Below are 27,102 nucleotides of genomic sequence, written 5' to 3' on the forward strand. Positions count from 1 at the left end.
CGTGACACGGGCCACACATGAAAAATCGCGCAGTTTTTTGGAAAACGCAGCACTAGAACTACACCACAATAACGGGTTACACTGGATGCACGTGTTCCTCTCTACCCTCTCGCAGAGAGCACTGGCACTGCTTGTCTTGGAGAGCACAACAGGAACGCATGAAAATTGTCATTCTTGTGCATTCTCTTCAACAGCCCTGCTCGCATAAACCTTACGCATTTTCTTTCATTTCTTTGAGTTGTCTTTCGCTCATTTTATTCTTCCAGATCAGTAAATAAGTGCTTGTTGCCCACTAAGCAAGAACACTAAGAGTGTCTGACGGCTCGGTCTTTGTTTAATAATCAGAAACATACGAAGAAACAGACAGTGAGCCACAGAAATCACAGGAGAAAATGATTACTATGCTTAATAGAAGTAATAAGGCAAAAAGAAATGAAAGTGAGCGAAAGTATAACTTGCCGCACATCATTCAAAACTATGTTGTAGCTCGTTTATAATGTGAGGCCATGTTTTTTATTTAATACGTGCGGTTGATGCGGATCTTGTTATATGAAATATATACCTGCGTACGCCTGGCGTAACGTTGATATGAGCTGATTTACTTCTACCACATTTTTACACGCCAAAATGTACATAAGTGGCAACGAATATTGGGATAAAAGCCGCGCATCGGCAGCTTGACTAGCGCCACCACATGAACCACTAAAGCAGCAGAACGGAACGACACGGGAATGTGAACATAGCACCTTCCTCAAGATAAACAATAAGCGCAATCTAAATTTCCAGAAAACATAAAAATTCCATCAATAAAAACACAGCGCATTCAACACAGCATTTGCAATAAAGCATTTCTTGGCAAACCAGATACAGTCTCATCTGTTCGTTTAAACCTGTTTAATGTGTTTAGGAGAGAATAGCGCAGAAGTTATTTGCACACGGCCGGTGGAATGCTGTACCAGGGGTCTGTGTGTTTTGTAAAACGAGGCATGCGTTCTTATGCGTTATATATGTGAACAATAGTGTGGTGTGGGAGTGCAGGCGTTCCCCAGCACTTTCCTCAGCAAAACAAAACATAGCCTCGCAGCAAGCTACTTTGGATTCTTCGGAACTAAGAAGATTAAGTTCATCTTCTAAAATGATATTATCTGCATTTCAGGAGAAGGATATCCGCCCGAAAACAAACCCGAGGGAGACTACCCAACAGTTGTGAACAGAACAGGGAATGGCTCTGCTCTTATTGTCCAAGATTTCTGGTTCGGAAAGTTTCTCGGATTTTTGCAGGTTACATTTGATGCAGCTGGAAATGCAGTAAACTGGAGCGGAAACCCAATTCTTATGAATGCATCTGTGAAGGAAGGTAAAAGCTGCGCGTTCTCTGCATGCGTAAATCTACCGTCTAGGGCAACAAGCAGTGTGTAGAGATGCTTCAAAGGCAGTGCTCTTTAAAGTTATATGCATATTGGTGTTAGCAGTCATTAGCTGCAATATTGCTACGGAATAGTATTACCGATGATGAAGAGGCGAGCAGTAAGAAGACGACGACAACTATTGGAGGCTAGCGCGGGCTGTTGCCTCTTGGCCAAGTGCGGCGTATTACGTTGTAAATATACTTGTATATAGCTTTTCATTTGCGTCTTCTTACGTAACAATATATTCAACCTGCAAGTGATAACAGTATGCTGTATGGTTCCATTTTGAACAAGGCACGGTAAAAACCGCCTTTTGTGGTATACATGATGGCAAGCGGCAACGACTTAAATCCACTGTGGATGTGATTATAGCTATCGAAGCCTCTATGGAATGCCTGCTGCGCATATGTGTAGTGAAAGCAAAACGTTATCAGAGAATTTTGCACACAACTTTAGGCAGATCTTACGCCACAGTTGTGATCTAAGCGAGTTGTAAACATTTACTGCGTTAAAATGATAATTTATTATTAAAGTTGAGGCCTGCCTTGTGACTTGCTGTGACTTCTTCGTTCAGTCGTTCCATTATTTATTTAGGTATATGTATGTGCCACGCCTTGCTATATGACATGCGGTATATGCAGGTTATATTGCCCCACCATTCTGTCACTGAAATTTCTCATACCTTACATTCTTGACAAATTTATTTCTCAGAATTTCGAGAATGACAACCCACAAACAAATCTCATGAAAAAAAAAGAAAACACCGGCAGCGCATGCCTTTAATGTTAAATATTCTAAGGCTGAAATATTAAATGTGTGAAACAACAGAAACCCGAAAATTATGTAAGTTTTGGCGCAGCATGCACTACATGCGGGATCGGCCCACGCAAGGGGCCGCGTTTAGAACGCTCAACTTCGTGCATAGCGTTCGCCTCCAGTGTTTCCCGGTAAACATTACGGTTACATAAGCTGCAGCCGCCGGGAAGCGTGAGAAGAAGGCATTGATCTTTGAATGCCATCGCGTTCCACTCTTAAAAGGCGAAGCTTAAGTGTCCTCCAATTTCGGCGCTTTATAAGAAAAGAGCTTTACTAATTCTTTACAAGACAATGACTCAAGCTGAATTGCCTAAAACATTGATGTGACTATGTTTCTCGCTTTTCTTCAGACGAACGCATGTTAAATATTACCAGCGAATACAAGCCAAACGTCACCGCTGCGATGCAAGAACGCATCGGCTACACGAAGGTTTTGCTGGAGCAAGCTAACCACACCTGTCGCCTGCGCGAGTGCAACCTGGGCAACCTGATGACGGACGCGTACTTCGCTTACTACGCCGACAAGAACAGCTCCAGCCCCGAGCTGTGGTCTGACGTGAACGCGGCCGTGATCAACGGGGGAACCATCAGGGCACCGATTGAGCAAGGAAGTGAGGAAGCTTTTACGACTTTGTACATCACACTGTGACTGCATAAAGCGGTAAAGTACCCTGGGGAAAGCCAGAGCTGGCTTCCGCAAAAATACTTGCTCGTAGCAGTCACCTATAGACTGTCGCGTCGTCGGTTAAAATTGTTGGTCAGCGCTGCACGCTACTAATTCGGAGACCGCTCAGAAGTGTGGGCAGTTTTGTGAGTTCTCCCTCTGATCAACGGAAATCAACCGAGGCTCCCACCCCTATGCATGATTTTAGAGAGCCGCAATGCATAGTTTCCATTCAAAATAAGCCAAACGGCGCTGTTTCAGTGCAGAGAACACTGTCGCATCACGAATTTCATAGCGCAGGAAAGGGTAAATTTCTAGGAGAGATGTTTCCTTCAACATTTATTTATTTACCGTACTTGCACGGTTCTACCGCGCTTCGATTGTAACGCGCAGTTATATTACCGCCCAAATATTAAACAAAAATAATAACATCGGGCCAATTTTACTGCGCACGTCAAGTAACGAAACCAGAGTCAACGCGTACCATATTGAAACGCTTTTATGGAACATACAAAAACAAACAAATGTCTTTTTTTGTCCTTTCACTGGAATGCCTTGACAAAAGGCGGTTGAGTCGAAGCGCTATTACAGGCGTTCAGCAAACTGGAATAAACCATAAAAAAACAACATCCGTTCGATGGCAGTGTGGCTAGCTACCTTGCATTGAGCTTTTTATTTTTAGTAAGAATCTGTTTCGGTTTTGATCTTGAGAATTAGTTACGATTGTACCGCGCATGCAAACTTGAACGTACTTTTATTCAAGAAAGCTGCTAGTTAGAATCGTGCGAAGAAGGCATTAATTCATTCATTCATTTAAAGCGCAGTTAACGGCACCAACTATTTTCATAACGTATGTAATTGATGCCTTGGGGAGTGATCACGGAACCAGTCGAGAGGGCAAAAGTATATATATATATATATATATATATATATATATATATATATATATATATATATATATATATATATATATATATGTTCCCCATTTGTTTCAATTTTTCGATGGAAACAGCTCTGAACTGAATCTTACGTTTATTTCGCTTCAAAAGACAGATGACCTTTTTTCTTTACAAATAGTTCTCGAAGCTGTCAACGAAAGCAACACCACGTCAGTTTGTCGCAACTGTAATACGCAAACAGATGATTTCCTGCCACACTCAAAGCGGTGAGGGAAGAATGATCGACTTTCTCTGAGAGTTCAGTTATAAAAGCACGATGCATGCACGTTGCACGAATTTGACCGAACGCATCGCGACACTCCACCATAAAGCTCGAGCACGTAGTGGACCTTCCGGAGGGTTTATTTACACCGTTAGGTCCAACATATGCGCTTTGCGCCAATATATTCCCGCAAACACTGTTTGTGCGGGGGGAGAATTCTCCAGAGGGATGGTGAAATTTGTCGAAATAACTATGTTTTAAGAACAACGGCTAAACAGTAGAAAGGGCTGGCTGGCTGCATCTAGGCCCAACGACTGAGTTGGCATGGTCAGGCGCTGCAACATTGAAAAGCAGTTGGTTTGTTCCATTCCCGGCTACAGAGACCGCGTTCCGACGGGAGTGCAACGCAAAGAAAGCTTCAGTATCGTACTTTGCATGCAAGCTTAGGAACTGCCGTTAAGCAAAATTAATTCGGGGTTCCCTACTACGGCGCCTGCCGTAGCACGTCTATTGCTTTGGAGCGTTAATATCTTTAAATCAATCATTTAACGACTGGTATTATGCGATACTGTGATTATTAAAAAAATGCTGGAGCTTTACTAAAGTATCTGCTTCAAGGAGAAGGCAAGCAGCTATTTATACAGAACTACATGAAATAGGGGAAGTTTGATCACTCGAAAGTTCGGGGTTAAATGCACATTTTTGAGGATATAGAACAATCCATCGCACGGCTCAATCACACAGCCGACTCGTGCAACCAACACAGAGGTCGTGCATCCAAAGTGGTCGCAAAGCGACTGGTCGCAGCTTGTCGCAAATGGCCGCGTTTGTCGGAGAACGACTGTTTTGGGTCAGTCGATCGTTAATCGATTTTTCAGACGCAACTGCAGTCGCAAAGCTGCTGAACCAAACGGTGATGCAGACATACGCGGTGCTGTAGACGCCGACGCTTACTTTTACGTGACGATGGTGGTGCGACAAGACGCGAGAGATTTCCGTGTGGGGATGTATAAATACAATGCCTGCTGGTGCGAACATCGGTCGCTGGGAGTCACTCCTTGATCGTCAGTCCTGATCGGTCGCGCAACCTCTGTTAAACGCTGGTGTGATGCGCTCTAACAGCACGGCTATGGAAAATGACTAACAAGCGCCACCCACCATTAGAGGGTCACCACATTTATTAGTCTTATTTTCAATTGAGTAGAAAAATACAAACAAAAGCAACAGGCAACAGCAAGTTGCTTTTCTCTGTAACTTTAATTCTTTTTTGTGCTGGGTCGTATTTTAGTGTAGATCTTATTTTGTAAATATTGTTATTGTCGTCTTTACACTTGTATATGTGATGGCATTTTTCCACCTCTGGCCCCCTCTGGTGATGCACGACGCCACATTATTCTCCTTTCTTTTCTTCAAGATATTACATTTGGAGACGTGCTGCAGACAGCACCGTTCGGGCAAACCCTCCTTGTTGTAACCTTGTACGGCTACCAGCTGCAACAAATGTTCGAACACTCTGTTGCAAATTACAGCTACGTGAACAGAAAAGGACAATTTCTTCAAGTGTCCGGTAAGTTATACAACCAGCGCGTGTGGTTTTCGAGGCTAAGCAGACGGGCATAACTTCAGGCACCGCTTCCCAAACAGCGGTTCATGTACCCCGATCGAGGAAGCTTCGAGAGAACTTTATGTTGTTCGCGAGAACGACTTTGAAGACGAAGTCCTACTGACGAGCATAATGGTACGAAAGAGTCAGCGAAACCTTTCATTTTGGCGCACCCTAAAAGCCCACAAAAGGGGCATGGTAAATACAGCAAATTTAAGGGTAGTACTTAGTGCTGTAGGTCTTAAATATATTTAAAGACAAATGCAGGCGCACGTATCAACCAAAAACACAAATTGCTAAGGGGAAGCTGATAACAGCAGCAAAATAACGGTAAAAATAGAACGGCGAACCTTGATCAAATAGAAGCCTTACGCGAGGCATTTGTTTCGAATATCTGTGTATCTGTGTTGAGGCGCATTCATCTCATCGGTTGCAAAACCAGTAGACAAAAAAGAAAAGTTGATCTTGAATTGACTTGGGACTTCAAATAATAATAATATTTATTATTATTATTATTATTATTATTATTATTATTATTATTATTATTATTATTATTATTATTATTATTATTATTATTATTATTATTATTATTATTATTATTATTATTATTATTATTATTATTATTATTATTATTAAGCAAGGCGTTTGATATCGTATGCCACAAAATACTCCTTCATAAGTTGACACAACTTGATTTGCGCCCCTCTGTCACAGCGCTGATAAAAAGCTACTTATGCGACCCGTACTGCAACGTTAGCGTCAGTCGTCAGAACTTTATGCGGTTACAAGTAGAGTTCCTCAAGAGCCTGTCCCGGGCTCTCTTCTTTTCTCGCTGTTTATTATTGATGATGTTTCGGCAGTCATTCCAAACTCTTCAATTTTGTTATGTGCTGATGACCCGAAACTTTTCAAAGCGGTAATAAATGATAATGATTGCACCGCTTTCCAGAAGGACATTGTAAATTTTGCGTCATGGTGCGCTGAAAACAAGCTGGCCATGAATGCTTCAAAAACGAAAGTTGTAAGCTTCTCGCGGAAGACTAACAGGAGTTCATTTCCCCATAGCTTTAAGGATTTTCTCCTGCCAAGAGCTCAGGGAACGAAGGACCTTGGAGTGTACTTCGATAGCTCTCTGAGTTTCTCGCCCCCCGCTCAACAGGCGAGGCAGCGTGCACTTCGAACGCTCGGCACAGTATTTCGAGTGACGATCAACTTCAAACAACCAGGGCCATTTGTAACTTTATACAAGAGCATATGCCTTCCAGTTCTTGAGTACGCCTTCGTGGTTTTGGGGAGGGGGGGGGGGGGGCAATTGTAAGTTAAATTGTGAACTTCTCGAAAATGTACAAAAAAAAAACATCACACCTATATTTAAACATCGATTCTGTCGAAAGTCTTCCATCTCGATAGAGCAAACACAGACACTCACGTTACCTACACTCACCTGTAGACGCTATAAATCGGCTGTTCTTTTTCTTCACAAATATTTACATGGAAAAATCTGCTGCTCACACTTGCTTTCTAATGTGCGCTTTTACATTCCACAGAAAAGCACAAGGAAACAGCGCGTCTTTCAGCCTTAAGATTTTTGTGACCCTCTATGTAGAGTGCGTGCGACGTAGAAAGCCCATTCAGAGTGCCTGGATATCTTCATGCCTAATTATAATATTTTCCTGAAAGCAGTTGCAGAAGAACTTTAATAACTGAATTAAAGCTTTCATCTGTTGTGTGTGCCGTCATTCTGTAATGCTTCTCTGCTTCTCCACTTTTGCTTTGTATTTTATTCGTGCACACATTTTGTGATCTGTTAAAATCTACATTCGCGAAATTATGTTCTTTAAGTGTACGCGCGTGTGTATGTGTGGGAGTGTGTGCGGGCGTGCACTGTTTTTCCTGTGCGTTGTTTTGCCGAGTGCGCCACCACGAAGACCCTCGAGGTTGTTCTTGGGCGCTTTAAGAACACTTCTGATCAATAATTAATTAGCTAATTAATTAATTACTAATTAATAATTTAAATAAATAAATAAATAATATTTAACGCGGCTTCGGAAAACGCGCTGAAATTATTATTGAAGGAGCTATGGTGAAATTAACTTCCACAACGCTTTGACATCGTAATATTCACTGCTTCAAATTCTTTTAACTAGAATAACGAAGTGTTATGTTGTTCTTATTTTCCATTTCTTGTCATTTTTTTCATTTCTTCATGTCTATTGATGCCTCTATTTCATTCACCATATGTGTCATGTTCAAAGGCACGGTCCTACAAGCGAACTGAGGCTTAGACCGGCCTGTTGGTGTTGTTTTTCTTTTCGGGTGACGATCAACATTATTATTATTATTATTATTATTATTATTATTATTATTATTATTATTATTATTATTATTATTATTATTATTATTATTATTAGAACACAGACCTTTCCATGTTCCTGCCTGTCATCAGCTACACTCAGTCATCCACAGAATACAAAATCTTTATAACGCATGTTTGATTATTCTGACATTTCTCATAACGCGCTCTCAATGTTCTTTTCCGAGCTTTGCACTGTTATATCATAGTTTCACATATTGTTCAACTGCCTTCCTCATTTTTTTCTTTTGTATTCACCTTTCGTCTTATTGTACCTACACTCTTCTTTTCGACACTGTTCTTTTAATTCATTTTTTACTTATATTCCTATTCATTTCTTTAACCTAAATTCCCCAGGGCTTTGCTTATTAACATATGCGTGCGCCAACACTTAGGCCTCAAGGTTGTTCCTTGGCACGGTAAATAAATTATTGATTTATTATTATTATTATTTTGTGGAAAAACGGATGACCATTCTCCGTTTCCACTATCAACATCGACACATAGGTTGCCGACCAACTGCAAGTTCTTGGCAAGAGAGAAACTGTTGTCTTAGGCAGTGGACTACGTATAGCATATGCTAGACCTGCCGCGACTACTTCCGACAAATACCCATTACTGCCTGCTTGTTTTAAAAACGTGTGATGTTTGTTTTTCAGGAATACATGTTGCGTACAACTTAAGCTCACCGCCGAACTGTCGAGTCTTATCGATTGACATACTCTGCACAAACTGTACGGTACCTGTCTATCAGCCAGTCGAAGACTGCACCATTTACAAAATCGTCACAACGGATTTTGTGGTCAGAGGTGGAGACGGATTTCAGAAGGCGACGAACGCTACTGATTCAGGTAGGTGGATGCTCTACCGGAAACGTCTTTAATCTTTTAGAGCGACGGCAATCTAAAACATAATCATAATTTGAGTGGCATTAATGAATTACCGCTTTGCAATGCCGTAAAAATGTCATTGGTTCGGGAGGGAAGGCTTGACAAGCCCGAAAAGATGCAGAGACAAGACAAGTGGCGACACCTCCTTGAGCTTCTCGTACTAACTCGCCATGACGTCAGATATTTCGACGGTGTCTTCTAGGGCCTAGCAAACTTTCTGTGGGAAAAAGATGGACTACATTCTATTGAGGTACTTCAACTTCTGAGGGGCTACAATGCCCCCCCCCCCCCCCCAAAAAAAAAGTAATTACTTTGAAATCCATATTAATATTATTCAAACCTCAAGCGCGTGTACCTTGTACCTCGACTGGGGCGCCCACATTGCAAGCGCAGGCGAAAAAGGCTCATTATTGGGGGTGTCCGAATAGCTAAATTTCTAAATAACCAAATTACGAATATTCCCAAAAAAGTATACCTTCGAATGTGTAATCGAATGCTGAAATTGCAGTAGGTTTCGCTGAGTCTTTCTAAACAAAAAATGCTATTTGCGTTCGTTAAGTGATAGGTGTAATATAAGTAAAGAGCTGGTTTCAGGTCAACTGAGAAGCTTGTAAATATAAAACAACTGAAATGTTATTGTATATGGTGCGCCATGGCGCTGGCAGTAGTGAAATTAAGATCACCGCATTCACCTAGTATAGTGCTGTGTTTGCTGAAGAGGCGATGTGTAATACTATACAGCACCACTAATACAGCTCCGCACATCAGTTTGGATGAAGTCCAAACATATTAAATTTGAATAACTAAGAAATTGCTTTTCCTAAATAGGCGCAACAAATTTGTAGGGTGCGTATGGCGAGGCATGGAATTTCAGCTACTGAAAAATATTGCGCAGAGGTGACCTCCTCAATACGTTCACTCAGAGACTGTTGTCTCCGCATAGCAACCGCAGCTCCGCTCCTGCAAAATCATTCAGAAGGTCCTATATATCCACTTACACCTATCCTCATACCTGCAGACCAGAAACTCTTGTTATCCCTTATATAGCATTCAATGGAAACGAATATTCGGCAGCTTCAAACGACTAAATCTCGAATCAATCCGTATTCGAGATTTTGAATATTAACATGCCACTACTCCTCAGTCTCCTGCAAACAATGCCAGACTCAGCGAAGGCATGTGAATTTCGTCGCCTTCAAGGAGGCCTACCTCCGAACATCACTCGCAAAAATCACAGTGCCAAGAGAGCTTAGCGCTGCACATTCATAATAAGCCGAAGCGGAAGCAAATGAATAAAGCCTTGATGCTACTACTTGCTGATTTGAACACCACCGTGGCCAGAACCGCCATGCAAATAATGCACGCTGTGAAGACAATTGACGGTTTCTCATCATAAGCTAGATGCATTGTTACCAAGCACAGAGACAGATGCCAGTATTTGGCATCATGCGTTTGTTCCATTATCACTTCCACCGCTTGCTTTCATTTACCTCCTCTGTCTAGCATGTGTGTTCTTTAGTTGCACGAAATATTTAAAAATCACCTGTGGCAGGTAGCACAATTCTAACCGATGAACTAAATTACTTGGCGAGGCGAACATTACTGCTACAAGTAATCAGAATGCTTAATTCAATAATTAACGTACTTGCACTGATTAATTATAAAAATAGTCAGTTTACGGCAAATATTGCAATTTATTTAGTGTAGCCTGCTAGTTCGCAAGGCGTATGCACTCAGAACGAATTCTCAGAATAGCAGCAATCTCAGATATTAATTTTCAACGAGTTTATACATCGGCTTTCCAGTTACTTTTGTGCTTCAATGCATAAAACAGCTTTTTCATAAAAAATGAAGTGAAACAACAATGAATTTCTACGGCAAGTTTATCGGCGCATGTCTCGAAACTGGTGCCATCCTGGGAATTCACTCCAAGTCTATATGCTTTGCAAACTGATCACTAGCTATACAGTTCGTAGATTGCGAAAATTGGTGCAAAAATTTAGTGAAATTCGATTAATTAGCCAATTATGCTTTTAATTTCCCGTGTAAGTAATGTCCGTCTAAGCGAGTGTTATAGTTCAAGGGTTAAAACTGTGCTATCTGCCACAAATGGTTTTTAAAGGTTTGGTGCAGCTAAAGAAAAAAAGACGCCCCTATATATGTTCCCGCTTTCCTCTTCCTTACCAGGTCAGAAATGCGTCCACCCCGCCGACTCCTCACCTTTCCGCCATTATGGGCATAAGTGTACAAGATTATGTGTAACTTTAACACCTGTTTATGCGTCAAGGAGTAGGCGCGGTCATATTTGTGCGCTATATCCCTTTCTGCTAATATGTAAATAAAATAAAGAAAGAGAAAAGGAAAAAGTGTTATCTCTCTCTTTCTCCTTCTTTTTCTTTGAGAAATGCAGGAAGATAAGTTCTATATACATATATATACTTCAGCGGCTTAACTTGTGCTATGTCTTATCATCCCAGGTCCTGTGGATTTTGAAGTTCTTAAAGATTACATCAAGAAAATGTCTCCAATAAAGACCCCTGTAGAAGGTCGTATCAAAATATACGGCAATGTAACCACGAGTAATGCGACAATCCCGAAGATCCGCTGAGTGTCGATTGTGACGCGCCCGACAAGGTGATGAGGGTGCAGCGCAAAGGAACAACAGACGTGTCACTCGTCCTCGTGAATAAACCATGCGTGTTCATTCCGTGTGTGTGTAAAAGGAATAAAGTTTAGACCAAAATAAGGTCAGTGTCATGGCGTCAACCGCTATGAGGACAAACGCTGCAGTAATACGCGACAACGAGACTGTAAGCTTTCCGATAAAATAAAGTACGCTTAACCAATTTAACCCCCTTAAGCCCAACGGATAATTATTGATACGCTCATTTCGATGCCTGAATATACTGATTTATAGGTGGAAAATAGCCTATAGCCAGTCATTTGATTCCTAGAGCGAGTCCTGATTTGTGAGTTGTTGAGGAACAAAATTAATTGCGACCCTAATTAGTTTTTACACCGCTAACATTTATTTGTTGTTATTTTCTGGCACGAAGGTACGCCTAATAGTCAAATACGAAAGGTGGACAAGTCGTTTTAATTTTCCTTTATATGGAAGGGTGTTAGTACTTTGTGAGGTTGAGTGCTACGCTAAGAGAGCACACTCGCAAGTCTAACTGCCAATGTTGTTTACTGACGCTGTCACTCGGAATTAATCCATTATCCAATCTTGCGTCATTGATTTAAGAGTGAGAAAGATTGCTGACAGAAAGGCTGAGAGGCTGGCCTGAGCTATAGCTTGCTCTGGCCTGCTGCTCTACACTGGGGATAAAGGACGGGGAGGAAAAGGCTGACGAATGATTATGACGAACATTCGTGCCAAAAGTGAGCGCCTCGGCCGGCGGAGTCAGCGTACGAGTAATTTACTATAAGCAGTGTGCAAACAGACGAGGACAACTCAGAAAGACGAAGAACGAACGCTGATCTTCGTCTGTCCGAGTTGTCGTCTGTCATTGCATCAGTCCACTAGCCTCTAATACTAAATATGTAAGTGTGTAACACATTGTGAAATGTAAAATAGCATAAGTACCAACAATCGACGGGGAAAAACCGCCACTTATATGGGCTTCCTCAGCATAGTTCACCCATAAAGAAAGCCGAATGTCGGGCCGGAGGACGCCAGTGTCCATTTAGGCAACTGGTGGGTAACCGGCGGCAACGTGTATTTGGACCCACGTCTTCCCGCAACCGAGGCGTACACTGAACTACGAAGTCACGGTTGCGGCCCAGCTTACTATTGCATCATCTCTATAATCCACCCACTTTTCATTAGGTCATCTCCGAGATAAGTCCAGTCGGCAGTATTAAATTGCAATACACATTACATTGCAATACACAATTATTACATTTCAACACACATTACACTGCAGTATCTAAAGCCTTCAGCCACATTTCTTTGCAGACATTTTCTGTGTTAGCATGCGTATACAGGTAATTCCATAGGTTGGTGTTTTGTGCGTAAAGGCGCGCAATAAAGTAAATTTTTTAACACTAATATTATCTAATACCAACCACGTATTAGGCCTTGTGTTTAGTTATTATACGCAGGAAATGTGTATTTTCTCCGCGTGTATTTTCCATTGAAGCTCTAAAAACATTACGCCAGATGATGTTGCAGCTTTCGATATTCAAAAATTTCCTCCCTGGCGCAAACGAAACGTAGGCTGGTCGTAATTCTAAGATGTAAAAAAAAGGGAAAATGAAGAAGGCTACTAGACAAGTTCACAGGGATGGTAGTCTGAGCTGTGTGAGTCGATTGGTTACGTCGGAGAAAATCGATTCGTTTCTTTGTCGTAAGGAGGCGTGCAAAACCACGAGGGAACGTCATTCCATGTCACGATTGAAATTGAAGCGCGCATATACCGGGTGTTTCAGCGAACACTTCGAAATTTTTTTGCAGGTTGCCTGTGGCAGATAGTGCAATTCTAGTTCATGAGGTGGACATGCAGGTGGAATTTCGTGCAGCTCCCATAAAATAATCTGGCAAATACAGTTGCTGACAACCTAAGATTGACAAACAAGCTCCACCCACAACAACGCTTTGCACGCGCCCTTCAGCTCTGAAAGATCGAGAGCCGAGCCTGATCAAGTCCACTCACAGCTTAGTGACTTTGCTGTTGTAATGTAAACGCTGGGCTAATAAAAAAACAAAAAAAAACACGAAGGCTCGTTGTTTCAAACTGAAATAATAACTTTGGATAAGAGTGATATCAGGATAAACAATAAAATCTGCCCTAGACATTCAAGTCTCATCATGTAACGAGTGATACAAATATAGATGTGTACGAAAGAAACAGCTGCTTTAAACAAGCAATACCGCTTCACGTCACAGAACTAAGCGAACCTAATTGGTTATATATTATTTGTGTATAATTGCAAGTGGACCTTAGGCAGCTCAATTCTCTTGCAGAGGTGAAGGCCATGTGCAGTGCGTTTTTGTGGTTGGAGCTTATTTGTAATTGTTAGGTTGTCACCGACTAAAGTATTTGTTAGGTCAATTGACTTCGGACAGCGTGGCGGCGTGAAAGCAGCTGTGCGACAGCAACGACCAGGGGCCGAATCTTATAACGGTTCGCTTGGGGAACCGTTCCTTTGGCCTCACCTGATTGGCCAAAATTTTGATTACGTCACAGGTCGTCAGAGGCAGCGGGGCGGTATCGCATTTTTCGAATACGTCACGCATCTGTCAATCATCTTCAAAGCGAACCGGTCGTAGGAACCGGCGAAGGGGTAGTCCGCTTTGGGTTCCGTTGCTGTGGCTTGGCTGTTGGCTTGTGACCCTGGCCGCGCGCGCCGGTCGCGCGTCCCCGGAGACACGCGGGCGTGGCGCGCGCGTGCGTTGGTTGCTTCGGAGGCTATTACTTGCCTTCGTCGTCTGCTTGGCGCTGCTCTTTCGGTGTCGACCACGGCTGGAAATGCGATACGCTTTCGAAGAAGTGACGGATAGTGAGTTGCACCGCCCTTGCTGGCTTTCTAAGTAGACCTTTTGCAGGCTACGCTGTCAAATGGAGGAGACTCGGGTGCAAGCGTACGAGTGGCCATTCCATGCAGAGGAAGGAATATTGCGCGCTGGGGTTCATTGCCACCGGCCTGCAGCTCCCAGAGCTCAGTCGGACGCGAAGCATTCGTCGGGATTGCCTAGATCCCTGCTGCCGACATTGTCCACAAAGTTGCTCTCGCAATTACTGTGTTGGCCCGTTGAAGGGCTGGGTCAGCTTTCCCGTGACCTCAGCTTCAAAGTCAATGCCATGGAGATATTTGCATGGTGAGATCGAATTCCCACTGCTATCACCAGTGTGAATAGCTCGCAGATCGCCGTTCAGCAGTCAGAAGGGTTCAACCTAGGCTGGTTCAGCGCTTCCTTCGTTCGGCTGATAAAACTATACAGTCAGGACGGGAAGGTATTGTAGAGCTCTCTTATTTGGCTGACCTTTTTTCTCTATTTCGGGAGTGTCATACTTTGTTTCTCAATTTCACGGCACAGCGCGCACCGTTAGCACCCCACTCTTCGATTTGACTTCGCGCAGGAAATGCAGAGCCCGTATAGCGTGATCACGCGACGCGCCGTGGGGCAGATCGCAGGGATAGCGGCAGCGTGGCGGCGAGCGAGTCATGCCCGAGCCGATGACGAAGGGCGAAAAAAGAAGGAAAATTGATATAGTCGGCTAGTAAAGGTGTCCCTAAGAACCAGTTCACGGTTTTGTCGCGCTATCTATTTGAGAAGTGCTGGTAGTGCGTTCCTGTTGCATGCATCGTGCGAGCTCCTGGTAGCAGACGACATGCCCACTCCGTGGCCAACTCATTTACGCTTACGATACCGCCTGTGGGCTGAGAATGAAAAAGAATGAATTTAGTTGGCCATACTCAGTGGAGCCTTGGACTAGGGCACCAACCCTGTGATTGCAGACAGAAGAATCCATCAGAAGATGGAAGAGGCCGTCTGAAGCCGCGAAGATCTCTTTTCTAGAGCCCAATAAATGTTTTCCGATCCGATCCGACATCAATAAATTACTTCTGCATTGCGTAAACGCCCGGCACCACAGGTTTATACTTCAAAGCATGACGTATAATATTTAATTTATATTTTACATTTGTTTCGTAAGCAGAAACATTCTGCAATTCCTCGATTAGCTCGTCATATAGTGACGTACACTTCAGAGGTGGCACCCTCTCATCTATTGGTCGCGTCCTCCCCTTCTTGCACCGCCGGCTTGGGAGTGGCACATCAAGTGACGTAAGTGGCGAAGCGAACGGTTCGTATTCCGAACCGTTATAGGATTCGGCCCCAGGAGTGCGATCGGAGACGGTTGTTCGGCGCGTTCGTTCGGTTACCGGCGCGCGCGATTGGCCTACTCCGCGCCGACGTCGCCAGCCGCGGGGCGCCGCCCCGTTTTTGGTGACGTCAAAATGACGACACGCTCCTGTCAATCATCCGCCCACCGAGCATTTCGTCCGAACGCGACGGGAGTTGAGAAGTTTGGAGCGATCATACGGCTTCGCATGGCGCGTCTGGTGGATTGGATTGGATCCAACAGGCGGCCTTTTCGGCTGCGGAATGGCACGTTTGAATCCAATCCATAGTTTAATTCTAGAAAGTGGCGCTTCCGTTGGAAACTTAGGTTGTTGCGCTGGCGTTTCTAGAGGAAGGAGGATAGCGGGTGGCGGTGCGAAACGCGTTTGAAGAAATGGCACAAAGTGAATTCCGGCGCCGTTTTTGTTTCTCGAAACAAATAATTCGTTGGTTGTACAGAGAAATCAAGAACATCATCGGTGCCAGCGAGCCACTGGGATGTTGTCGCTGCCTCTTGAAAAGTGCGCCACTCCTCCCGTCGTTTTTTTTTCTTTTTCCTTCTCGCTGTGCGCGACACCACCTAGGGACGACGCAAAGAACCTAATAGTTATAAATTGCAGTAGTCACATGTACTACTATTTGAAAACGTGTTTGGGCTTGAGAAGAAAAAATACATTTTTTTTAGATAGAGATTTCATTCAATTGGAAGACGAGAAACATTTGACTTTGTAGTATACTGTTTGCAAGCAGACGACAAACGACGGAGGTAAACTTCCGAAGAGGTCACTGCTTCCTGATTGGCTGCTCTCTCCGCCCCGCTGTCACAAATTTTGCATACTGCAACTTTGTGACATTGCAGCAACTGAACAGAACGCGTATCGAACAAAATATCTCCGATCGCGCCCCAGGTACCCACGGCCAGCAGAATAAGCACATTAAAGCATTGCTCAGCAGTTGTTTATCGCCCGCTTTTGCGGCTATGAACATCATTAGGGAACGTCTACGCGGGTATTTAGCAGTAACTCGGTCAGGCACTCGTGCTATCAAAGTATATTCAAAACCTGAAGCGATGTGCATTGCTGTTACAGATATGTCTGTGCACTGGCCATAATGTACGGCGAACTGTCAGCTGCAACAGCAACGCATTTAACGGCACTTCTCTGGAACGTATTTCTCGAAGTGGTCGTGAACAAAGTTTCTAACAAAAGGGTCACTGGCTTGAGCTCCGCTCTGCGGTTGCAGCGTGCCACCTAGCGATTATAATTAAATAACTATACAGGATACTTTTATTAATGAGAGCAGCATTCCGGGCAAGTTGGTAATCCATTACTTAAATGATATTGCGCGACAAAAAAAAATGAAAACAACACGGACGTGATAGAAGACGACACACCAAGCGCATCCGAGCTTGGTGCGTCGTCTTCTCTCACGTCCGTGTTGCTGTTTTTTTTTTGTCGCGCAATATCATTTAAGTAATACTTTTATTAATTTATAAAACTATAGGGCCTCGCAGCATCCAATACTATGTGGCCAGCAGCCGGCGGGGAACCGTGAGGCTGGATTGGTCACATATATAAAGGGAAATGATTCCCTTTTTTACTCGCGTACGTCAGAATAGCAGCACCATAGCAGTACCGGAACTTCGCAACATTTTTTTTACTTTTTCTTTTTTGTTGGAGGCCAGCAAAATGGGAATAGGCTGTTTAGATATTTATTTAAGGACAGCTATTGCAGGGGGGGGGGCGCTAACAACAAGGGACGAAAAGCAAAACGTGTTTTATATGGTGCTTTGCAAGTATAAGCTAGCTCATGGCCTAAATAATGCAGGCGCCTGACGCAGTACTGATTTAGTTTCTTCAAAAAAGCAAGCTGAGTCGTCTTTGTGCTCTCGTGGACCATGCATCCGCGAACCAGACATCTAAAGATTCCGACTACAGTGTGAAGCGTGTCGGTAAGTTTTTCTTACTGCTATGGCAGCAGTGTATAAGGTTACACTGACTTGCGAAATACGTGTATATTGGTAAAACCGGAAGACGAATCAAGAAAAGGCTGGCAGAGAAGAGCCACGCCTTTGAATAATCAACTTCCATCTTTGATTCCCATTTGTTACGAACTTCAACCGCTGCACCACGATAACGGCTTTGTGGTCCCGTAGCGCTCGTCACCCGTTTCGTGACAGAGCGTTGGTAGCGAAGACTCCGAGCCTGGCGTCGATGAGAATAACAAAAGGGACTTTATACATTATATACAGGTTATCATACAGGACATGAACGGATCGGCACTGGGGCCGAGAGCTCACACAAACGCGACTGTTCTCGCACGACGGCGTCCGGCGAAAACGCGTGACACATCTCACCCCAGTCGGGAGCGACCCTCTCTCCAGGTGGGGTCGGCGGATCCTGTTTTCGAGCGGCGTGTCGCTGCTTTTATAATCCCCGAGGCCCATTGTCACTCAACCGGCCCAATACAAAGTCAGCACACGACGGTCGTCCGAGGGGTCCAACCAGCGACCGCGCTGGCCACTCGGTTCAAAGTTCGCGCGCGCGGTGACCTCCAGGCAAGGGAGGTGCGGCGCCGGGCCGTCGGGCACACGCGGACACGTCAAAACACGCTGCTCCGCCGAGGCTTCTCCCGCACGAAGGCGCAGCATCTTGACTTGTGAAGGGAGAATTATGGCGCTCGCAGGATAGATTCTGCATCTTGCAGATTCGGAATCCGGGCTTGTGGTAATGGCACAACAGCATCCCCGCCCTCAGATAAGGCGCCGGGAAGACGAGCTGCCTCCACGTGGCTCGGATGCCAGGCGCGCACGTTCGTCAGGCTCGTCCAAGTTCACGTCCAGTGTCGGGACGCCAGGTAACTTCACGTGACCAGGTCCGACTCGCCAGGACAGGAGCTCTGCTCACCACGTCGTCGCCAAGGCACCTTGACCAGCTCCGCTCGGGTCGTTCCTAAGACCTTGCTTCTCGCCACTGGTCCCGCTTGGTCGTTCTGCAGCTTGCAAAACTGACCGGCAAAAGGCAACACCCAACACGAACAAGTGCCCTCTGTCTCCCGTCAAACACCAGACAAGGCCATAATTCAAATCAACCTAACTAAATTGCTATCCCTCTTTTTGCTCCCGCTGCAACAAGAGGCAGGTGTACGATCTAGCACACAAGGCTCAATCAGTTTTCAAATCAACAACTCAACAAAATAGAAACAATTATTAATCAGCAATAATAATTACAAATAGAATGGTCCCCTTGAAATCACTTGGACCGAAAACATACTTCTGAGGAAGCAAATGAGGTCATTCATTTTTCCCGGCGATATTTTCGCGGAATCCGAAGCTGCTTATATTTGCGACCCTGCTTATCCGTGTAGCGGCGGTACAATAAGCCAGATTCCTTGCCAAATGAAACCCCCTTTTCTTTCACTCCCCGTTTGACGCTCTTCCTCAGATCGGCTAGTGAACAATCTTCCTGTTGTTCGCGAATCCGAGTTTCCCTTTCAACTGCAGCCTGCTCCTGCCAGCTGGCGGAAACCGGAGTGAGTGCGGAGCCCGCGTCGCCTAATTTCGGCGTCGAGTCTCTATCGCGGCTAGCACTGCCCGCGTCACTCCCACTCACTTCCAGGACCCGCTCGTCTAGGCCAGCCTCCGAGCTCTGCCTCTCCCGTGACTGCTCGCCACTCAAGTTACCGTGATCGGTCCGTGTGCCGCACCGCCTTTCGCTCACCGACGCTAAGTCAAGTTCCCTCGACAGCGGGCGCGCTTTGGATCGCGTGGGGGCCATGTACGCCACGTCGGCAAAGAATGATTTGCCCTGATCCCTCAGCAGCTGCTCCGAGCTATTTGAGAAGAGGTAGGAAAATTGCTCCGGGAGGGCGGCTGACACAGCGGCTTCGGTGTTAAGTTTCCCAAATTCTCCTTCAATGCTAACCGTTGCGATCGGTAAACAGACACTCTCCTTCTCGGCCACTTGCCGTATCCTAACGCACTCTCCCGTAAAATCACTCGAGGAGACGAAAGACGGGTGAACAACGTCCATAGTTGCTGCAGAGTCCCGCAGTGCTCGGCACTTCTTGCCGTTTACCTTAATTTCCTGCACATAGGGCTCCAATAGACGTATGTTCTTGTGAGTTTCCTGTATCGTTGCAAAAGCAATTCTCTCTGGGCAGCTTGCAGCGATATGCCCTTGCTTTTTGCAATTGTAGCAGGTTAACGGTCTCCGTTTTTCAAAAGAACGCGTCATTTCGTTTCGCTGTTTCGGACCATCGTCATCATTCTGAGATGCATTCTGTCCATCCCTTACAGTTTCTTTGGGAAGGGACTCGTCGTCCCGAAACTCGCGACGCGTGATTTCCTTCCGTTCGTCGGGCTTCCCGTAAAACCCATCTCTTCTATCTGCTTTCTCTATGCGCACTGCCTTGCTGTGCAAGCTGCGGCGGGTGTAATACTCTTCCGCTAACTCTGCTGCCTTGTTTAGCTTAACCTCTTTTAGCCTATCTTGCAGCCAGAGCCGGACATCCTCATCAATGCAACGGTAGAACTGCTCCAACGCGATGCATTCGACAATTTTGTCGCGGTCGTCGTAAACCTCTTCGCCCTTCAGCCATTCCACCAAGTCGGCTTTTAGACGAAACGCGAAGTCAACATTCGACTCCTTACCCTTTTTTGCATACCGGAACCTCTGCCGGAAAGCTTCGGGCGACAATTTGTACTTCCGCAGTAGCGCTTCCTTCACATCACTGTAGCTCTCAAACGCCTCTTTCGATAAGCAAGTTATTACGTCTGATGCCTCCCCAGGAAGCAACGCTAACAGATTCTGTGCCCAAAGGGATCGCTCAATGCTATTCCGTTCGCAGACGTGCTCAAATTTCACGAGGTATTTGGCCATATCCTCTCCGACGACAAAGGGTGGAAGTTGATCGCGTATTCTTGGAACATTAGAAGTGAGACTAGGCGCTGGCGAGCTATTTCGGGTCTCCAACTCTTTCATTTTAAGCTCGTGCTCACGAATCTCTCTCCTTTCCTCCACGCAACGTTCCTTCTCCCTCTTTTCCTCCTCGCGACGTTGCTGTTCTCTCCTTTCCTCCTTTTCCTCTTCGCGACGTTGCTGTTCTCTCCTTTCCTGCTCGCAACGTTCCTTCTCCCTTTCCTCCCTTTCCCGACGTTCCTTGATATCCGCCCAGGCCTCAGCGGCTTCCTCAGCCGTTACGTCCCCAGTCCTCATGACCTCAAGGATCGCATTCTTTCTTTTGGTTGAGCCCAACTCAATGCCCAACTCCTCACAAATTTCGAGAAGTTCCTTCACCTTGTACTTCTCCATCGTTCACACTGTCCTCCTGCTGTTTACCCTTTTTGAATATACCTGCCGTACGCTACTATAACACTACTAGTAAGACATATGCAAGTATATCACACACTGCCCTGTTTACCCCCTCAGCATCCCCTGGTTTTCAAAACACTCTTACTAGGCTTGAAACACACAAGGTTATCACAATGCAACACCAAATCCTTCCCTAAGCTACTATAACCTGTGTCAGAGAAAGTCTGGTGTTTGAGGTAAACTTCAGGCACTCACCGCGCCGAGGTAGCTGATGCCGGTCAATCCCGTAGCTGCCATCCAGTGTTACGACTCCAACCGGTGCCACCAGTGTTACGAACTTTGCACCGCTGCACCACGATAACGGCTTTGTGGTCCCGTAGCGCTCGTCACCCGTTTCGTGACAGAGCGTTGGTAGCGAAGACTCCGAGCCTGGCGTCGATGAGAATAACAAAAGGGACTTTATACATTATATACAGGTTATCATACAGGACATGAACGGATCGGCACTGGGGCCGAGAGCTCACACAAACGCGACTGTTCTCGCACGACGGCGTCCGGCGAAAACGCGTGACACATCTCACCCCAGTCGGGAGCGACCCTCTCTCCAGGTGGGGTCGGCGGATCCTGTTTTCGAGCGGCGTGTCGCTGCTTTTATAATCCCCGAGGCCCATTGTCACTCAACCGGCCCAATACAAAGTCAGCACACGACGGTCGTCCGAGGGGTCCAACCAGCGACCGCGCTGGCCACTCGGTTCAAAGTTCGCGCGCGCGGTGACCTCCAGGCAAGGGAGGTGCGGCGCCGGGCCGTCGGGCACACGCGGACACGTCAAAACACGCTGCTCCGCCGAGGCTTCTCCCGCACGAAGGCGCAGCACCTTGACTTGTGAAGGGAGAATTATGGCGCTCGCAGGATAGATTCTGCATCTTGCAGATTCGGAATCCGGGCTTGTGGTAATGGCACAACACATTGCAACGTGTGCGACCGCAACACTGAATTCGACACGACGACACTGTTACAATGACGCAAAGAAGCAATCAAGAGAGCTATTCAAATATTTTTTTTAATTAGGAGACGTCTTGACGCATGTGTCAGCCATCCTTCCATTGTTGTGCACGAAAAAGAATGTGACTGTATCGTGGTTTGTCAGATGCACTAATCTTGCTTGTTAACCTGTACTCTGACCTTGCGAGTGAACGCTTATATCTGTCCGCTTTCTTTTTTGTCCCTCATTATTAGCGCTGTCGTATTGCCCTTTAAAAAGGTATATGCTTTGTTTTTTTTTTTATGTGAGAAGCTTCCTTTAACAAGTGCTGTCATGCACACGTGCGGTCGTGCGGTACATGCTTGCGTCGCTTTTGTCGGCTCACTTGTGCCGGCCTGCAAATTAAAAGCACTTTCAAAAATGGTACACGTCAGTGTTTTCCAGGAAGTTTCGACTGGAGTAGAAAGAGCTTCTTCTTTTTATTTTCTATTTTCTCTCTCTTTTTGCAATTTTCTACTTTAACTTTCGTCTCCCCTCACCCATTCCCCAGTGCAGGGTAGCAAATGACAAATTTATGTTTCAGTTACCCACCCCGCCTTTCGCATCTCATTTCTCTCTCTCTCCATCTCTCTCGTAGAACTAAGTACAATAGGATGTGCAATTGGTTCATTATAACTGTACAGTGACGCCACCACCAAAAACACTCAACAGTTGTTTTATGAAGCATAGCTGTTGTTCAATCCTTTTCAATATATTAAAGTTGAATTTAGCAATATGTAACACATTTTAAAGAACTGCGTTTCCTGAGTTAAAGAATGCAATGGGCGATGCTCTACATGTATATGTTTCGCACCGATTAAATATTTATTTGTCTAAACGTTCCTTGTTTCTTTCTAATAAACGCACTATTAAGGGGGTGGAGACACCAAATTTTGAGGCTATAGAATGCCTGTTGTAGACTGCTTTTGTATGCGAGGACACCCCCAACGAGGTATTGAATGCTGCCAACATTTGAAAATAATTTTAATTCAGCTGCAAAAAGTCATTAAAGAGAGAGAGAGATAGCACTTTATTTACACCCGTCAGAGAGTATGGGTGATCGGGTGAGACGCAGCTCTCCCTATCACCGTCTACCTCCCCCCTAGACGTCGGCCGGAATCAGTTGACTTCCGGCGGCGGCCTGGGCTTGACGGATGGCCTGTTTTTGGGCTTGCTCTTCCTGGCTATGGAGGGAGGATTCCCATGACTCTCTGTTTCCATGTAGGCCGTTTAGGGCTGGGCAAGCCCAAAGCATGTGATTTAGCGTTGCTATGCCTTCACAGTTTTTACATTTTGGAGAGTGCACCTCAGGATGCCATTTGTGCAGAATATACGGGTTTGGGAAGGTACCTGTCTGCAGTTTTCGCCATATTACCTCTTCCTGCTTTGTGAGAGATCTATGGGGGGGAGGCAGAGTTCTCCTCCCCATTCTGTAGTGTTCTAGAACTTCTCTGTATGTGGTTAACTCTCGCTTTTTGGACAGGAAGTAATCTGCCTGCGCTGGGGCCCGGTGTGTGAGTCCTCGGGCGACCTCATTGGCGATCTCGTTCCCTGTGAGTCCACTATGAGCGGGTGCCCATATTATCCTAATTAGGTCGTTAGGTACGTTCTCCTTGCCTGCTTGCAGAATTTTGCCGGCCTCTTTGGAAACCTTACCTTTGTCATAGGCTTTGATTGCAGTTTTAGAATCGGTGATGACTATTCTAGTTGATGGGTATGTGATTGCCAAGGCAATCGCCGCCATCTCTGCCTCATCTGGTGAAGAGTGTCGTACGCTACAGCTAGAGACTAGCTCGCCTTTGTCGCTCACTACTACTGCAGCATAATGCCCTTCTGGGTATTCTGCCGCATCGGTGTACACTACCCCTTGTTTTTGGAGGAGGGAGCCTTGGAGTCTTTGGACCCTGCTTCTCCTGCGTTCCTTGTTGTGTATGGGGTGCATGTTTCTTGGGATAGGGGTTATTCTTAACTTGTTAGCAATTTCTTTGGGGATGACGGTTATCCTATCACGTGATTCTGGGTTTTGATAGCCCAGGTTTCTGAGGATGGATCGGCCCATTTTGCTGCCAGTTAGTCTGATATATTGTGCCGTGAGTTTCGCCTCGCACATTTCCTCTAGGGTGTTCGACACTCCTAGGTTCAGAATCATCTCGGTTGATGTGCATGCTGGTAAACCTAGTGCTGTTTTGACACCTTTCCTGATGAGAATGTCTACCTTGTCTCTCTCTGCTTTAGTTGTTTTTAAGTACGGGATAGCGTAGGTGATTCTGCTAATGATGAAAGAATGAACGAGCCTAAGTAGGTTTGCCTCTTTCATCCCCGCGTTTTTGTTTGCTATCCTCCTGAGAAGCCTGCATGTTTGGTTGGTCGTGGCTTCTAGTCGGTTAATTGTTTCTAAGCTCCTTCTCGTGGTCGAGACCCATCGCTAGCGTGGCTGCTATGACGGACAACGGAGGAACGAAAGTATTGACTTCATAGCGCACTAGCATAGCAACGTGACGTATGATGAGTAGCGATGAAATACCGATTAGGGAGCCTGCTGAACCGAGCGATCGAGCATAGCCTCCGCTATGACCGAGCTACAGGCATATAGAAATCCTTTCTCTATGCTACAAGCTTCTAGAACACTGTAACCGAGCTAACCCTGGCCCCTGGCTAACCGAGACACGCACAGCACTGTAGCGGAGAACAGTTGACGTAGTATCTGAGAGTCGCATAGTTCGGCAGCTCGGAGCGGTCTCTCGTTCACTTGGCGTTTCTCAACGTGTAAAGGCCCGTCCACGTCACCGGCATGGCAATTAGCCGCACGCCATTTGCCGTTCGCGGGCCGCCGTGCGACGGTGGTTTTGGTCGCGAACGGCGAGATTTCCTTGCCGTAGAGAGGATGGGAGCGGGACCCATTAGTGCGGCAACCGCACGGCGAAGTTGCCAATCAGCGACCGAGGAGTGGTCACTCGGGCACCGACGGCAGCCTCACTGCCGCTGATAGTTCTGTGGCGCCGATATCGTCGCTAGGCCTTTTCCGGTTCATTTCAAAGCTAAAGCTGACGGCACTTCGGAATGAATCACCGACTCTCACAAGCCGCAATATTTTCTTACCGTTGTTGTCGCTCTTCGCAATAAGTATAATAATCGCGACATGCACTTCAAGTGGCCAGTTGTTTACCTCTGCTGGCAGAGCACGCGTATGCGCGAGCAGACGACGTAGCATAGTTTTACGTCACTGTTTTTTGTGACCCACGTGACCAAGCCGTGCTGTGTTTCCACTTCTACGTCGTCATAGCATCACCAGGAGAGCAGAAACCGAGTCCAAAATTGCTTGGTATATTAATACTATTATTCAGTTATTTATCGGATACATGTGAATCCCGCGGTGTGTATCGTGCTTCCTGAAGCAGTATACGCAACGCTTGAATGAAAGAACGCATGAACGAAAATTTTCATGTCTCCACCCCTTTAGGCGAAAAAAATGATCTTATTTTTTTTATGAGGCGTGAAAGCAGCCTTGCAGATAGTGTATCTTTCCTCCTGAGCGATCGAAGGGTTGGTGACAGAGTCCCCTGGAATCGTTGCACGTTCAGATCCGTTGTAAATTGTTATGCGTCCCTCAAGGGCCGACTTCACCGGCGTCATCTTCCTGACATGGTTCACAAGAACTGAGTAATCTGCAGGACCTGCAGAAAAGAGTAGTAAAACAGAAATGTGTTGGAATATCAAATTGAAATCCGGGTGGGAGATAGAACTTGACCAGGCACATCCTGTGGGGAGTGGGCCCCAGTCAAGCTGTCGTTACGCAGCTTTTCTGCCGCTGTCTTAACGGATGGATGCATACTTAATGATAAACGCATGTTGCACTCGTATCAGGAAGGAGTAGGTGTGAGCGCGATGGCGAAGAGCTCTTTGTTTTGTCCGAGAAACTTTAAATGGCCTCGCACGCGCAAGGGAAGCACAAACTTCACGAGTCTTTTGCACACCTCCTCATATCCAAGAAATCCTTCATTGCGAACGACCGGCCTCCTTTACTGTGCTCAAGTTGCGGTCGGCGACGTCTTAGTAAATACATCCTTATTCAATAAATGAGTGTAATGGTGACATAGCCAAGTCCTATCAAAATCAATCGTACACATACACCGATATGTGCTCTCTTAAAATACTTAACAAGGAATGCGATCATGTGTTTATATCGCAAGTGTAACGTGTAGATTTACTCGGGCTTCTAGGAACGTCGGCCCTTAATTGCGTGCCCTGTTCCAAAGCTCAGTCCGCAGCCCTGTACCACGTGACTTAAATGGACACTGCAGCAATCCTTCTGCACGAACGGCCGCATATTGTTTGACGCGTTTCTGGCTTCTTCCGCTGTTTTTCTACGTTATTCTATATCAAAAAATAAGTTTACAAGCAACGATCACATCGGCAGAGTGATTTGTAACCTGGGCTTAGGTGTGTGCGAGTCTAAACACTATACACAAACTTCAACCTCTTCCTCACCTCCGCTTGTGGCATTCGTTGCTTTGTTATAGCCATCCCCTCCTCTGGTAATGTAGTCGGTGGTGACAATTCGGTAGACCCCGGTGTCCCTTACTTCCTCGTATCGAGGCACCGTGCACATCCTGCACAGGACTTGTAGTGATACGACACGACAGTTACGAGGATACCCCACGTTATACGCCACACGAATACCTGTAAGAGAGAGAGAGAGAGAGAGAGAGAGAGGCTCTTTAATCAGTGAGTCGAGATGTTCACCTGGCCACAGGCTTAGCATGCTACTCTAAAAAAGATTGGTTGATGCATGAAATAAGCCACTCGTACACAGTACACCCGTGTATAAAACATGTGCAATTAACAAGCACAAGTACGCATGCATGGTAACAAGCAGATAGAGTGTCTGGTTCAAGCCAGAGTCTCCGAGGAGGACTCATAACGCCTTCGCTGCGGGCAAAGCACTAGCAGTACTTCTCTGGAGTCTAAGGATAAGTAGAAAGTCGAAAGAGTTACCACAGAAGTTTATTGAAGATTAGCAAA

The 27,102-nt window shown here is 45.6% G+C and overlaps 2 protein-coding genes across 5 annotated transcripts in view; one reads left to right on the forward strand and one right to left on the reverse strand.

Annotated features, from left to right (window-relative positions):
- The window catches only part of LOC135905482 (snake venom 5'-nucleotidase-like), a 46,041-nt gene extending 34,294 nt beyond the window's left edge, over positions 1-11,747 (forward strand). For all 4 annotated transcript variants that reach the window (XM_070536203.1, XM_070536207.1, XM_070536212.1 and 1 more), the window contains exons 6-10: positions 1,157-1,357; positions 2,576-2,836; positions 5,465-5,617; positions 8,666-8,857; positions 11,374-11,747. In XM_070536203.1, the coding sequence (XP_070392304.1) occupies positions 1,157-1,357; positions 2,576-2,836; positions 5,465-5,617; positions 8,666-8,857; positions 11,374-11,504 (938 nt within the window). In that variant the 3' untranslated portion in view covers positions 11,505-11,747. The remainder of the gene's footprint in view (positions 1-1,156; positions 1,358-2,575; positions 2,837-5,464; positions 5,618-8,665; positions 8,858-11,373) is intronic.
- A 13,729-nt stretch (positions 11,748-25,476) lies between these two features.
- The window catches only part of LOC135905455 (protein 5NUC-like), a 37,819-nt gene continuing 36,193 nt past the window's right edge, over positions 25,477-27,102 (reverse strand). Inside the window, exons 9-10 of the mRNA XM_070530774.1 lie at positions 26,569-26,760; positions 25,477-25,754 (exon numbers count right to left, since the gene is read on the reverse strand). Of these exons, the coding sequence (XP_070386875.1) occupies positions 25,537-25,754; positions 26,569-26,760 (410 nt within the window). The 3' untranslated portion in view covers positions 25,477-25,536. The remainder of the gene's footprint in view (positions 25,755-26,568; positions 26,761-27,102) is intronic.

This window comes from Dermacentor albipictus, chromosome 1 (genome assembly GCF_038994185.2).
Source record: "Dermacentor albipictus isolate Rhodes 1998 colony chromosome 1, USDA_Dalb.pri_finalv2, whole genome shotgun sequence".
Lineage (NCBI taxonomy): Eukaryota > Metazoa > Arthropoda > Arachnida > Ixodida > Ixodidae > Dermacentor > Dermacentor albipictus.